This window comes from Octopus bimaculoides, chromosome 26, assembly GCF_046866305.1.
Source record: "Octopus bimaculoides isolate indiv1 chromosome 26, ASM4686630v1, whole genome shotgun sequence".
NCBI classification, from domain to species: domain Eukaryota; kingdom Metazoa; phylum Mollusca; class Cephalopoda; order Octopoda; family Octopodidae; genus Octopus; species Octopus bimaculoides.
In genome coordinates this window covers 27,213,826-27,230,896 of record NC_142953.1, presented here as the reverse complement: position 1 = coordinate 27,230,896, position 17,071 = coordinate 27,213,826, and the positions used below count along the sequence as shown (strand labels likewise).

The 17,071-nt window shown below is 36.4% G+C and overlaps 1 protein-coding gene across 1 annotated transcript in view; it reads left to right on the top strand.

Annotated features, from left to right (window-relative positions):
• Positions 1 to 12,868: 12,868 nt before the first annotated feature.
• Positions 12,869 to 17,071, top strand: part of LOC106871152 (uncharacterized) — a 91,145-nt gene continuing 86,942 nt past the window's right edge. The window contains exon 1 of the mRNA XM_089342986.1: positions 12,869 to 14,822. Within this exon, the coding sequence (XP_089199112.1) occupies positions 14,536 to 14,822 (287 nt within the window). The 5' untranslated portion in view covers positions 12,869 to 14,535. The remainder of the gene's footprint in view (positions 14,823 to 17,071) is intronic.

Genomic DNA, 17,071 nt, shown 5'->3' with positions numbered 1-17,071 from the left:
ATAAGTAAAATAATAAGAAAAATTTAATAAGTAAATACACTAAAAAGACCTATAATAAAAAAAAATCAAAGAAGTACAAAGTAATACATATTTAAATAGTATTTTACTATTTTAATATTTATTACTTTGTACATTTTTGATTTATTTTATTATAGGTCTTTTTAGTGTATTTACTTATTAAATTTTTCTATATGTGATTGTGGATTCTCATGGATGAATTAAATAATTGTGGGTTTTTTCTCTAAATTATACATTTATATATTATATATTGAGAAATTTAATTTAATTTTGATAAATTAAATTGAATGTTTCCCTGTAAATTTGGAATTTTTTCCCTAATATTATATATATATATATATATATATATATATATATATATATATATATATATATATATATATATATATATATATATATACATATATATGGTTTTCTGCAATCCATCTATTTTCGTGCAATCCATCTGTTTAGTAAAACTTCATCAAGGTAATCCCTTACATTCTTATACCGTTATGGGTGCTGGTCCCATCTTGCTGGAAATAAAACTCCAGACATTCTTGTTGAACTCTGAAATGCTTCTGGAACCCCTTCTTGCTTGGTGGGGGGGGGGAAGAACTCGTGACTGTCAGTGGTCTTCTGGGGCATTTCGTGTGGACATAGTAAACCGTTCCATCTGCTTCAAGCATATCTCTAATTCGAATAATAGTAAGCCAGGTAGGTGCATCCGTTTGAAATTCTTTCCTAAACTCTATCTGCACTTCGACTGCATTTTAAAACTTCCTGTAATTCTTTAAGTTAAATTTCTTTTGTTAAAAACTTAGCTTGGCTTCCTTTATTATCTCTAATCTCTTAAATCTAAAAAGAAAGAAGAAAAAAGAAAGAGAAAATTTGAGTTAACTACTGTTAAAATTTATATGTATTTTCTTTGCACATCTTGTATATATATATACTAATACACGTGTATTCCCGCGCGCAAACACACACACACACACACACACACACACACTCACACACACACACACATACAAAACTCTCTCTTTCTCTCCTCATTGTATATATATACATATATATATATATATATAAATATATATATATATATATATATATATATATATATATATGTGTGTGTGTGTGTGTGTGTGTGTGCATGTGTGTGTGTGAATGTATGCATATTTATATATATATACACTCACAGGCAGACAACTCAGTATATATATATATATATATATATATATATATATATATATATATATATATATTATATACATACACACGCATACGCGCATATATGATATATATACATACACACACGCATTATATATGATACATGCATACATACATACATACATACATACATACATACATACATACATACATACATACATACATATGTATGTGTGTTTTATACAAAGAGACATCTCAAAAGTAGATATAATCATTTTTGAAAGAAATCTAGAAACCAAATAAATTTATTTCCTGTATTTAAGCACTTAATTTAGTATTAAGTAGACATGTCTTATGCAGATTTTAATGAATTGACTCGCTTAAGCATCGTACTAATGAGTAGTGCCGGCACAGATGAAATGCTATAATGAGGTGTGGATGTTGGCTTTTAAGATATCTGTGTATATATACGTGATACCGGGTTCAGTTCCATTGCGTGACACCTCGATAAAATTCTACAATGACTACAGACCGATTAAAGTCTTGTGAACGGATGTGCTTGACAGAAACTGAAAAAAGCCAGTGTGGTATGTATGTATGTATGTATGTATGTAGGTATGTATGGATGTATGTATGTATGTATGTAGGTATGTATGTATGTATGTATGTATGTATGTAGGTATGTATGTATGTATGTATGTATGTAGGTATGTATGTATGTATGTATGTATGTATGTATGTAGGTATGTATGTATGTATGTAAGTATGTATTATGTAGGTATGTATGTATGTATGTATGTATGTATGTATGTATGTAGGTATGTATGTATGTATGTATGTATGTATGTATGTATGTATGTATGTATGTAGGTATGTATGTATGTATGTATGTAAGTATGTATTATGTAGGTATGTAGGTATGTATGTATGTATGTATGTATGTATGTATGTATGTATGTATGCATGTATGTATGTATATATGTATTATGTATTTATGTATGTAAGTATGTATGTATGTATGTATGCATGCATGCATCTATGTATGTATGTATGTATGTATGTCTAATGTTTGGCACTTGCTGGATTATGTCATCATCCGCAAGAATGACATCTATGACATTTGTAATGTCAAATCCTTTCATGGATCGAAATGCTGGACACACCACAGTCTGGTGTGAGAAAAGTTTCAGATGATGATTAGAGTGAAAGTGCGGAGAGGGCCAGTTGGCATTCCTCGGCGTCTGAATGTCCACAAGATATATAATACTGCGTTGAGGAAAGAGCTTCAGACTCGCTTGTCCAGCATTGAAAATGTGGGAAGATTTTCGAGACCAGGTTCTTCAATGTTCTGCTGAAACACTGGGATATGCTACTGTCAGACACAAAGACTGGTTTGATAAAAATGATGCTGAAGTTCAGCGAATGCTGGCTGTAAAGCACCATGCCAACAATGTATTGCTACACAGAGGACTTTCTGCTGTGCAGCGAGATCTAGCACTTGCCCACTATAACCGTGTAAAATCATTACTGCAATGATCTCTCAGGAAGATGCAGAACACTTGGTCGGAGGATCTTGCTCGTGATGTTCAGGCTGCTGCTGATGCAGATGACAGCAAGAAGCTTTACCATCTTATGAAGCGAGCTTATGGACTTAAGAGCTCCACATCAGCTCCTTTGCTTTCCAAGGAGTCTTCCACTCTGTTTACTAAATCAACAGAAATCACAGGTCGCTTGATCGAACACTTCTCTGAACTCCTAAACCATGAATCAATTGTGGATGAAACAGTGATTGATATTGTGCAACAAAGACCTATCATTGGCTCCTTAAATTCCACACTCTCAATAGATGTAGTAATGACATCAATAAGTAAATTGAATCTTGGCAGGGCACTTGGAGGGGATGGAATTTGTGCTGATTTGGTGGTTATTACGTCATGCGATCCCTTCATGAACTTATTAGTGTAGCCTGGAGAGATGGTGCAATGCCTAATGACTGGAAGGATGCAATTATTCTTTCTCTCGTTAAAGGAAAAGACGCCAGAAGAAAGTGTGGTAACTACAGAGGCATTGCTCTATTATCAGCTGCTGGCAGGGTTCTGGCAAATATTCTTCTTACCCGCCTGAATCGGTGTCTCGTAAATGATGTCCTATCTGAATCTCAATGTGGCTTCCGATCTGGTAGAGGGACAATGGATATGATTTTCACAACAAGGTATACAAGTGAGAGGAAAAGAAAACATACTGGGTTCCTGAAAATAGATGCCAAGAGAAAAAAAATTAAATCGTTCGAAAAAAATAAATTAAAAAAAGGGACGTGGGGTGAATAAAACTATTATTGCGAAATAAAACGACACTTCCTAAGAGAAACTTCAAAGGGTAAGTGTTGTAGGGAATTAGTAATAATGGTACACCCCCTTCCACGTGACGAGTGGAATGAGGGGTCACTATAAGTAAAGTGACGTCGGCCAATATCAGCAGGGTACGTGTAGACTGTGTTTATAGTCGTGTCTGGGGTCGATTCGTTCAACTAAAACCTTCCAGGGCGGTGCCCTAGCATGGCCACGGTCAAATAACTGATACAAATAAAAAACATATACATACATACATACATACATACATACATATATACATACACACATACATACATACATAACTGTAAAATCTGTAAAACTTTCCAGGAGTTTATCATTTAAGTGTACATATGAGCATGTCTAGACATGGAACTATTCGCAGGAGAATACGTACATCAAACAAAACATACCTTCCTGATGTTGTTGAGATTCCAATGAAGGAGCCTTGGATCTAGGTTAGAAACCGGTTCTTTCTCTGTTGGCAAGAAATCTTGAAATAAACTGAATAATGACATACATACAAACGTACATACATACATACATACATACATACAAACAATGAAGGAGCCTTGGATCTAGGTTAGAAACTGACTCTTTTCTCTATTGGCAAGAAATCTTGAAATAAACTGAATAATGACATACATACAAACGTACATACATACATACATACATACAAACAATGAAGGAACCTCGGATCTAGGTTAGAAACTGACTCTTTTCTCTATTGGCAAGAAATCTTGAAATAAACTGAATAATGACATACATACAAACGTACATACATACATACATACATACAAACAATGAAGGAGCCTTGGATCTAGGTTAGAAACTGACTCTTTTCTCTATTGGCAAGAAATCCTGAAATAAACTGAATAATGACATACATACAAACGTACATACATACATACATACATACATACATACAAACAATGAAGGAGCCTTGGATCTAGGTTAGAAACTGACTCTTTTCTCTATTGGCAAGAAATCTTGAAATAAACTGAATAATGACATACATACAAACGTACATACATACATACATACATACAAACAATGAAGGAACCTCGGATCTAGGTTAGAAACTGACTCTTTTCTCTATTGGCAAGAAATCTTGAAATAAACTGAATAATGACATACATACAAACGTACATACATACATACATACATACAAACAATGAAGGAGCCTTGGATCTAGGTTAGAAACTGACTCTTTTCTCTATTGGCAAGAAATCTTGAAATAAACTGAATAATGACATACATACAAACGTACATACATACATACATACATACATACATACATACAAACAATGAAGGAGCCTTGGATCTAGGTTAGAAACTGACTCTTTTCTCTATTGGCAAGAAATCTTGAAATAAACTGAATAATGACATACATACAAACGTACATACATACATACATACATACATACAAACAATGAAGGAACCTCGGATCTAGGTTAGAAACCGACTGTCTCTACTGACAAATAAAACCGAATAATGACATACATACATACATACATACATACATACATACATGTTGTTGGCACTCCGTCGCTTACGACGACGAGGGTTCTAGTTGATCCGATCAACGGAACAGCCTGCTCGTGAAATTAACGTGCAAGTGGCTGAGCACTCCACAGACACGTGTACCCTTAACGTAGTTCTCGGGGATATTCAGCGTGACACAGAGTGTGACAAGGCTGGCCCTTTTGAATTACAGGTACAACAGAAACAGGAAGTAAGATTGAGAGAGAGTTGTGGTGGAAGAGTACAGCAGGGTTCGCCACCATCCCCTGCCGGAGCCTCGTGGAGCTTTAGGTATTTTCGCTCAATAAACTCTCACAACACCAGGTCTGGGAATCGAAACCGCGATCCTATGACCGCGAGTCCGCTGCCCTAACCACTGGGCCATTGCGCCTCCACGTACATACATACATACATACATACATACATACATACATACATACATACTAAAGCAACACCTATTGTTACAAACAGATTATGCTACCAACAGGCATATTCCAGAGTGATAGTTTATGTGCAATGTTGTTTGTACCAGCAGGGAACCACTTGTCAGCCCTGTTAACAAAAAGCCAAGGCTACGTGATGGGATATACAAAAAAGCATGAAATTTCCTTCAGACATTCGGAAGATATGATCCACATCACCAGAAGCTACCTGCAAGTGCCTACGAGATGCTACCTACCTCTTAGACGTGATATAGTTGCAAAGACTATTTACAATGCTATCTGTAGGGAGGATTGCTCAAAAGCATGTCAGAACTAGCAAGTATTCACACCTTCAAAAACAGACTCGATATTGTTCTGTGGGGCAGGGAACAAAAATCATGCATTTGGTATTAAAAAAATTGAGATTTGATCCAGTAGAAAAAATGTTTACATCAAAATTTGTAGGAATGTTACAGGAGAGTAAGTAATGCCACGAATCAAGTTTAAATCTAAATAACTTTTTTATTTTAAAAGCAAAATATATTTATCGTATCTTCAATGATAGAAGAAAGCATGAAGAATTTCATAGTTTTGTTCCCATGCAACGAAAATTTGTATCAAAAACGTTGTGAGATAAAATAGGAAAAAAAATATATATAAGTAAGGCAAAAAATTGGGTTTAAGTATGATTAACTTTTTTATTTTGAAAACAAACTATATTTTAATTAAGCTCAAATGATAGAATTCAATTCGAGGAATTTCATACAATGAAGTTTTCAAAGAGAAAAGTTATGAGTATTTTTTCTCAAATTTGAGGGTGATAATATAGTTCTGTACTTTTTTTTATGAAGATAGTTCTATAATAGAACTTTTAATATGTCACTGGCGTTATTGAGGTAAGGAAAAAAATCCTCAACAACACGGCTAATTGACATTATTAATCAGCATAATAGCATAGCCTAGAAAAACATGGATTACATGGAAAAACGCGAGCAAGAGAAATAATATTCTTAAGATTATGAACCTGGAAAATTACAGGACAAGTTACTACACTTGGAAAAGTTCAGGACAACCTATTACATCTGCTAAAGTACAAAACAAGAAAATTTTTACTTAAAATATTGCAGCTAAGGATAAAATTTGAATATTAAAAATTATTTGATTTCAATTTACAAAGTAACATTATAATTAAAAAAGGTACCATCATTTTGTTAAAATATTGACACACTAGAATACTTAAAAAATGAGAGCCAGAAATACCAATATAGCTAAAGTTTTATGCAGAGTAGAACAGTATATATGGTAGGCAAATTCATTATGTAAAAAAATAGGCATTGGGTCAAGACTAAAAATGTGAAGACTTGGCAATAACTTAGACTATTGCCTATGTTATTGCCAAGTTTTTACATTTTTAATGTGAATTTGTTGTTATAGGTAGCTTTTACTGTAATATATAACTAATTTTTGTATTATTCTATTTATTGTACTAATTACGTACTACTACTATTTTTATAACCTATTTTCGAATTTCTAATTATAAATTAATTAATTAAAAAAATGAATTTTTTTTAAAGTGCAAAAAATATTTTAATTGAGTTATTTTTTTAAAATTTTTAATAGAAGTAACAAGTAATTAACAAATAGAAATAATAACTCGTAACAATTTTTTTTGTTTTGATAAGACCTAAATACTTTCCAAATCTAAATATTTTATTTGAAATTTTATCCTTAGCTGCAATATTTTAAGTAACAATTTTCTTCTTCTGTACTTTACAGGATGTAATGAGTTGTCCTGAACTTTTCCAAGTGTATAATAACTTGTCCTGTAATTTTCCTTCTCTTCCTCGCATTTTCCCATGTAATATATACATAGGAGACACTTAAATGCAAGCATCGATAGTTCAGCTAACACACCAACTTAAAATATTTACGGACACCGGGAACTCTCTTAACTCAAAAGTCTTGTCACTTTCTGAGCGACCGGCTTGACCTCTCTCAAGCAGAGCTTAAATAAAGCTCAAAGAAAAATCATACACACATACTTACATACATTTATACATAAATACATACACACACACACATACATACTCATAAATACATATATATATACATACATATATACATACACATAAATACGCACATACATTATGTGTGTGTATGTGTGTGTGAAATGCAGAGACGTTGATTATAAATATCAACACTATATTAAAAAACAAAAGAAAATATATGGCTCAGGGGAGTGTTCTGCATATTATTACAAATAAGTTTAACAAATGTGAAATAGTAAGTTCGATTCACACAGATTACCTTAGCAATTAGTACACAAAACCTCCTTCCGAATATATTGTTAGGATTGTGTTGGTCTTGATACTTAATCAATTCTCAGTCAATCAATAGGTTGTTTTTTTTGTATAGTGTGTTTATTTGCTTGTTCTTCGATTTGTTATCTTCTTTTCTCTCTTTCTCTCTCTCTCTCTCATTTTCTGTGCGCGTATGTATATATATATGTATGTATGTGAGTGTATGTGCGCGCGCACAAAGGCTAAGACTCATTATATCTATATCCATATATCTATATCCATATCTCTCTCTCTCTCCCTCTCTCTCTCTCTCTCTCTCTCTCTCTATATATATATATATATATATATATATATATATATATATATATATACCATTTTGAATTTGTCACCCCTGATTAATATATATATGTATATATATGTATGTACATACATACATATATATACATATATATATATATATGTATTCATTTATCCATCCCTTCCTCCCTACATACATGCATATAAACAAACACGCATACATATATATATCCATAGATCATACATATATATACATACATGCACGCATACACAAATACATACGCACAAATATGTCTGGTGCTGCCGCCGCCCTTTATTCTAGTCGATCAATAATTAATGGTTTTCCTTTGTAAAACCGCGCAATTGTTTTACCAGTTTCTGATAACGGACCTTCACACACACACACACACACACACACACACATACACACACACACACACAAACAAACAAGAACATGAACGAACACACGCATATAGACAAGCAGATATATATATATACAAGCTAAGCATACATCCTTTTGTGTATACATAATTTGAATGTGTGCGTAAAAATATGCGTGTCCATACATACATACATACATACATACATACATACATACATACATACATACATACATAAAGATATACAACATACTTGGGTGTATGTATCGATAGTTCAATCAACGCACCAGCTCAACCACAAGCAGAAACTGAAAGAAGCCTGTCGACCTGTCCGACTAAACCCTTCATGGCAATCCAATGACTCGTGAATGTGACATACAATGTGTGTGTGTATGTGTGTATGTGTGTGTATGACTATTATTTTCATTTTGCACAGTATCCAATATCGTGATGTTGATTGGAGATATTGTGTCTACCTGGTGTTTGTACCGTCCGTCTGGTCAAAATAAGGGCCTCAGGTAGACACCACTTTACGCAATATGCGTGCAGTTCTACTAATGCAGATTTTTGCAATGCACCTAGATACACCTAGGGTATTTCTAAAGCTTCCAGATGTTTTTTCAGATGGAACCCTATGCTCCGATGACAACAGAGACAACCTTTATGTCCGACTCTCGTAGCTGCCACATCTTGGTGATTTCAATTCTCAGGTCTCCACATTTATCAATCTTTTCTCTTTCTTTCATGATAACATGTTGATCTGGCTGTCATATCAATTATCAGGCACTCTTCTTTGTCCCTCCTAAAGGTTACTATACCCGGCCTTCGGTGCCCATTATTATTATTATTATTATTATTATTATTATTATTATTATTATAAAATTATTATTATTATTATTATAAAATTATTATTATTATTTTATGTTTGACTTTTGTTTTGCATTTGTACAAGTTGGATCCAAGTCTCACCCAGAGACCTCAAGAGACAACAAGTTAGAAGTTCATGTAGGTGTTATGCCTAGGGTACCATATATTTGGATTTGTACAGTTTTGTTCAAGTGAATGTTTAAGAAGCCATAAGAAAATTATGTTTGCTTTAAAATTTGAGATCACATAGACAGTATTTTACGTAGGATATGGGCAGTTCCCATGAGCACTATCTTTTGGACTTCAGCCATTTTGGGGTTTATTATTATTATTATTATTATTATTATTATTATTATTATTATTATTATTATATAATCAGATAGTGTTATTAAAAGTGAAAACCCGAGCTCGACTTCATGGGTCCAAATGAAACTGTTTTAAATTGTCGTGTATATAACTCCGACTAAATATGTTGAGTACCTTTCTTTCATTTGTATATATATATATATATATATATATATATATATATATACACATAGACACACGTTTATATATATATACATAATTACACACTCACACACATATATATACATACGTACATATATATATATATATAGACACACATATAGACACACATATAGACACACATACATATATACACATACATATATACACATACACACACGTATATATATATATATATATATATATATATATACATACACACACGTGCAGACACATCTATATACATACATGCATAACGTGCATATATGTGTGTGTGTGTGTGTGTGTGTGTGTGTGTATATGCACACACATATATATAATACGGAGATGTACTTGCATAGCAAGTGACCTGATCTGAGATCTAAACTTATTTATTTAATTTAAACTTTAAATAAAACCCTCGATGCAATAACACTGTGTACAAACTCTATAATTGGAATGACCAATTTTAAAGACTATTGGATTTTACTCACAAGGTATTGGAATCTTATATGTATACCATTCTGCCTAAACAATGGATTTACAAATGCAATATCCTTGCATATTGTACATTTAAACACAGAAGAAACGGCCTTCAACAGAAATGAAATTTTAAAAAACTCGCTACCCTATATATATATTTACACTCACGCACACACAAATGCTTTAGTGCATGCGTACACACACGCACACAGTACACACACGCACATAGCTGATGTCTAATAAACAGCATCCAGTAAATTATTTTTATCATGTTTTCATCACATCACCATCAACCCACCCACCAGCCCCCCTCCGCCGGTATTCCCCCTCTTCACTTCTTCTTTCTTCTCCTTCCTCTCTCTCGGTGCTCTGTCTCTCTCTCTCTCTCACACACACACACTCCCCCTCTCTAAGAATCACCTAACGCACTTCTCCGTTTTCTCCTCTCCTGTTCTTGGTCTCCCCATTGCTCTCTCTCTCTCCCTGTCTCTCTCTCTCCCTATCTCTCTCTCCCTCTCTCTCTCTCCCTCCCTCTCTCTCTCTCTCCCTCAAACACACACACACACACAAACGTCCTTTCTCATACACTCACGCACACTCCCTCCCTCTCTAAGATGCTCTTCTCTGTATTCTCTTCTCCTTATTCTCCTTACTCTCCTCCCTCACACGTTCTTACATACACACTCTCCCTCTCTCTTTTCCCCTTATTCTCCTCTCTCTCCTTACACTTTCCTTTACTCCCTCTTTCTCATTCACTCACCATGCTCTCCTTAATCTCCCCCTTTCTCTTCTCCGTTGCTCTTTATCACTCACACACTCTCCCTCCCTAACAAGCTCCCTCCACTTTTCTCCTTACTCTCTTCTCCTTATTCTCCTTCGCTGCTCTCTACTTCTCTCTCTCTCTCACTCTTTCTCTCTCTTTCTCACATACACACTCTCCTTCCTAACAATCCCCCCTCAACTCTCCTTATTACCTGCTCCTTACTCTCCACTACTCCCCTCTCTCTCTCTCTTATTCTCTCTAACCAACTCCTTCCACCCTTCTCCTTATTCTCTCCTTTCCTTACTCTCCCCTATCGCTCTGTCACTCCCTCTCCCTAACAAGCTCCCTCCATTCATCATTCTCTCCCCATTTCCCTACTCTCCCCCACCCCCCGTTCCTTTCGTCACTCACACATTCCCCCTCTCTAAAAACTTCCCTCCATTTTCCTCCTTACTCTCTACTCCCTCTTCTCCCTTGGTTCTCTCTATCTATCTATATATCTCTCTATCTATCTATCTCTCTATCTATCTATCTATCTCTCTATCTATCTATCTATCTATCTATCTACTTATCTCTCTCTCTCTCTCTCTCTCTCTCACGAATACACACTCTCCCTTCTAATAAGCTCCCCTGCTCTTCTCTTTATTATTCTCTCCTTACTCCCCCTCTCTCTCTCACACACACACACACACACACACATACTCCCCTCTCTCTCTCTAACAAGCTCCCTCCATTATTCTCACCCTCCTCTTACTCTCCTCCTTGCTCTCTTGTCTTCCCACTCGTTCACTCCGTCCTATTCTCTCTCCTCACTCCCTCTCTCCTTATCCTCTCTCTCTCTCTCTCTCCGTCCTCTAAACTCCGCTCTCTACCGTCACCAACGTTAACTCCCGACACAGTCACACACGTTGCCGTCAAACTACCAAAACTTCTCGCACCTTGCAACGTCTTTCTTTGAATGAAGGATCAAAATAAGATCCGGATCTTCCGTTGTTCTTTCTTACCGTTCTGCTGCTGCTGTAAGCGTTGACGCTTTCCGCTCACGTCGCCGACGTTGTTGTTTTTGTTGTGACTGCTACTCTCGTTAATCTTGCGGTTAGTATTGTTGTTGTTGTTGTTGTTGTTGTTTGCCGCTGCTGTTATTGTTGTTGTTGGTGGTGGTGTTTTCGTTGCAGCCAATGTCGTTGTTGTTTTTATTGTTGTTGCTACAGTTGCTGTTACTGTTGTTGTTGTTGTTGTGACTATTATATTTTTCTTTCTGTTGTTTCGGTGCGGTTAGAATCGTTGTTGTTGTTGTATTTGTTTTTGCAGCCAGTGTTGTTGTTGTTGTTGTTGTTGTTGTTATTGCTGCTGTAATTGTTTTTGATGTTGCTGTTGTTGTCGATTTGCTGCCATTGCAAATATTGTCAATGTTTTGATTGTTGTTTTTGTTGTTGCTTTTAACGTTGTTGTTGTTGTTGTTGTTGTTGCTACTGTGACTGTTGCAACCATTTTTGTTGTTACAATTGTTGTTGTTGTTGTTGTTGCAATTATGGTTATGTTCGTTCTTGTGACTTGTGTTGCTGCTGTTGTGGCTGTTGTTGTTCTTGCTGTGTTTTTAACTCCAGGCCAACTCTGATCCAGCAGACCTAACATTAAAGAGACGTTCCGGCCGTGACCGTCTCCTCTTATAAGCATAAAAGCCCTACGTTGTTCAATTTCGTTTATTCCGTATTTAAGACGATAAACTGTGATTTTAAAAGAGGATTCGACTGCTATTTCTTGCAAATCGACTTACTGCAAAGAAATTCCTCGACACGCTTGTAGATGTTGTCGTTCTTGTTGTTATTGTGACATTTGTTGTTGCACCACTAACACCACCGCCACCAGACCACCACCGCCGCCGCCACCACCACCACCATCACCATCACCATCACCACTATCACCATTACTATCATCACTCCCGCCACAACCACTACAAGCACTATCCACCACCACCACCGCCACCACCAGCACAGCCACCACTATCATCGCTATCACCATCAACCACCACCTCTACCACCATCCCCTCTCCACCACCACCACCACCACCAGCGCAACTACTGCCATTTATTACCATCAACGTAACCACCCATCCACCCATCCACTCAACCATTCAACCAACTTTCAAACTTCACCACGTGATATATCTATCGTCGCATACAGAAATTCTTCAGGATTGACAAAGCATCACAATTTTACAACTTCACCGTATCGTAGCAACTCAGCCGTTCTGCCCCCTCGTCTTCTGTCATCTATATTATTATTATTATTATTATTATTATTATTATTATTATTATTATTATTATTATTATTATTATTATTATTATTATTTAATTAATTAATTAATTAATTAATTGATTACCTACCAGCTCATTTTTACCATCTGATTTCAATATCGCATCATAGTTTATCTATATATTTAGACGTACCTTGCGGCCAACTAACCTACATACATACATACATACATACATACATACATACACACACACACACCCACACATACACACTTGTAATAATATACATATATATATCCCATCCAGATATATTTATATCTATATCTATATCTATACCTACCACCCTACCTACCTACCTACCACCTACCTACCTACCTACCAACCTACCTACCTACATACATACATACATACATACATACATACATACATACATACATATAGACATACGCAAGTGTATGCATGTATATACATTTATGTGTACGTTGTGAAGAACGACAAGAAATATTTGATGATGGAATGACACAATACTAGAAACCAAGTCAAATTTATTATATACAGAAACTAACCGTGATTTCTCCAATTTCAAATTCTACCTACCTCCCAACATTTATACATTAATACATATATTAATATATACATATAGGGAGAGAAAAATTGCTTTTCCTCACTCGAGAAGTAGAGAGAAGTAAAGAAACCACCAGGCAAGACACCAAAGTTGATATAATAGCAGTTGATGATGCTCAATCCCGCTTCTCATACCCACATTTGAAAATAGAGGTATCAAATCACTAATTATTATTATTATTATTATTATTATTATTATTATTATTATTATTATTATTATTATTATTATTGCTGCTGTCGCTGCTGCTGTTGTTGTTTAACATAGCACCTTTCGATAGGGGATGTAGCTGTCCACAACCAGTGGATTAAAGTAACACGCTTCATTCAGATCTTGAGAACTTTGCGACGAATTCGTCGCCATTGGAGCGAAGGGAATTTCCGTCTAAGCCAGAAATTATTATTATTATTATTATTATTATTATTATTATTATTATTATTATTATTATTATTATTGATTGTTAAATATTAATATTGTCTCTATCATTATAATCAATAACCGCAACAAGAACAAGAACACTAGCATCTCTATCGTCGCTTATTTTAAGGCGGTCGGGTCTGGTCCTGTTGTGTTCTGTCGTATCCTGTCCCGTCCTGTCCAATTCAATCCGTTCCGTTCCGTTGGAAAATGAACAATAGCTGCGTCCAACTTTCACCAGACGGCAACAAAACAACGACGACAGCGCAGCCTTTGGCGATAAAAGCAAATCTGAACGACACGTTCCCGCCGGCGACGCAATCAGCTTTTCTTCCCCAGTGGGATACGGATTTGAAAAACGGGATGACGATGGCTGACGAGAAGACGGAAATGAAAAAGGAGAACAAATCATTTGGAAAATTATGGCTGGAATTCACAGATAATTGCACTTTACATGGGATTAGATATATCTGGAACGGTGACTTTATCTTTCGACGGTAAGAAATCTCTCCAACATTTCATTTTTAAATTAATGGCTTCCCCATTTTCTTGTTGTTTTCTTGTTATTTTTTGTTGTTCATGTTGCTTTTTGTCACTGTTATTAACATCACTGTTGTTAAATAGAGAGAACGAACTTGTGGAATTGTTAGAACACCGGGTAAGATGCTTTGCGGCATTTCGTCCGTCTTTACGTTCTGAGATCAAATTCCGCCGAGGTCTACTTCGCCTTTCATTCTTCCGGGGGTCGATAAAATAAGTACCATTGAAGCACTGGAGTCGATGCCATCGACTGGCCCACTCCCCCCAAATTTCAGGCCTTGTGCCTATAGTAGAAAGCAATATCATTGTTGTTTGATAGGTGTTTATGTGGGAGGGTGGGGTGGCGAGCTGGCAGAAACGTTTGCACGCCGGATGAAACGCTTAGCGGTATTTCGTCTGTCTTTACGTTCTGAGTTCAAATTCCGCCGAGGTTGACTTTGCCTTTCATCCTTTCGGGGTCGATAAATTAAGTACCAGTTACGCACTGGAGTCGATGTAATCGACTTAATCCCTTTGTCTGTCCTTGTTTGTCCCCTCTATGCTTAGCCCCTTGTGGGCAATAAAGAAATAAGAAACGTTGGCACGCCGGACGAAATGCTAAGCGGTATTTCGTCTGCCGCTACGTTCTGAGTTCAAATTCCGCCAAGGTCAACTTTGCCTTTCATCCTTTCAGGGTCGATTAAATAAGTACCAGTTACGCACTGGGGTGGATATAATCGACTTAATCCGTTTGTCTGTCCTTGTTTGTCCCCTCTGTGTGTAGCCCCTTGTGGGCAATAAAGAAATAAGAAACGTTGGCATGCTGGGCGAAATGCTAAGCAGTATTTCGTCTGTCTTTACATTCTGAGTTCAAATTCCACCGAGGTCGACTTTGCCTTTCATCCTTTCGGAATCGATCTAATCGACTGGACCCCTCCCCCAAAATGTCAGGCCTTGTGCCTATAGTAGAAAGCAATATCATTGTTGTCTGATAGTTGTGTGTGTGGGAGGGTGGGGTGGCGAGCTGGCGGAATCCTTAGCACGCCGGGCGAAATGCTTAGTTATATTTCGGCTGTCCTTATGTTTTGAGTTCAAATTCCGTCGAGGTCAACTTTGCCTTTCGTCCTTTCGGATTGGATAAAATAAGTACCAGTCAGGCACTGGGGTCGTTCTAGCTGACTTACACCTCCCCCGGAATTGATGGCCTTGTGCCCAAACTGGAAACCATTATTTGTTTATTCGTGTGGACCAAGGTGCCACCCCCTCCTGGTTCGGAAAAATGAATAATCCAGAAAGGCTTTGGAACCAAAAGTTCCGGAAAATCGATGCGGTACCTGTATCAGGTCAGCCCTGATCGAATAATACCTATGATCAAATGCATTCCAGCCGTGGCCATCTCATCCTTCATAGCCATGATTACAGTATCCAGTGTGTACTTTCTCTTTGGATATTTTTTGTCTTTTATTTTTTCGGTCATTGGACCGTGGCCATGTTGGAGCACCGACTTGAAGGGTTTCAGTCGAGCAGATCGATCTCAGGACGTGTTTTTAAGTCTGTTGCTTATTTCTATCGGTGTAGTTTTGCTGAACCTGTAATGCTATATGGACATAAACAAAGCAACACCGGTTGTCAAGCGGTTGGTGGGACAAACACAAACACAAAACATAAATACACACACATATATACGGCGGGTTTCTACACAGTTTCCGTCCAACACATTTACTCACAATGCATTGGTAAGCATAGAGCTGTGATGCAAGACACTTGCTCAAGATGCCGTGTAGTGTGACCGAACCAGAAACCTCGTGGTTGCAAAGTGAGCTTCTTAACTACACAACCGTACCTGCGTCTATTATACAGTAGAGTCTGTTTCGAGAAAAGACTATGAATCACTATGATTTATCAAATCGAGTGATTGTGTAAAGATTCCACCGTTACCTTGTTTAAAGTGATAAGGTGAGGTATGACGGGAATTCGGCTGCTATTTTTAGCTTGTCAAATGACCACGCTGAGACTCCACTCATTGGCATGTGTTCTTAATTTTAAAGACGGCATGTGTGATTTGAAAGAGATATGTTCTGTTACAAATAGCCTTGTAACTACACAGAGGTTCACCCTGTTAATATTATTGCAGTTTGGCCTCAGCATTAGCCTTGGTCGAAAAAGTAAGCATCTTATCAAAAGTTCTTCTATCAAACAAATTTCTGGTGACACAGACCAACGTCAA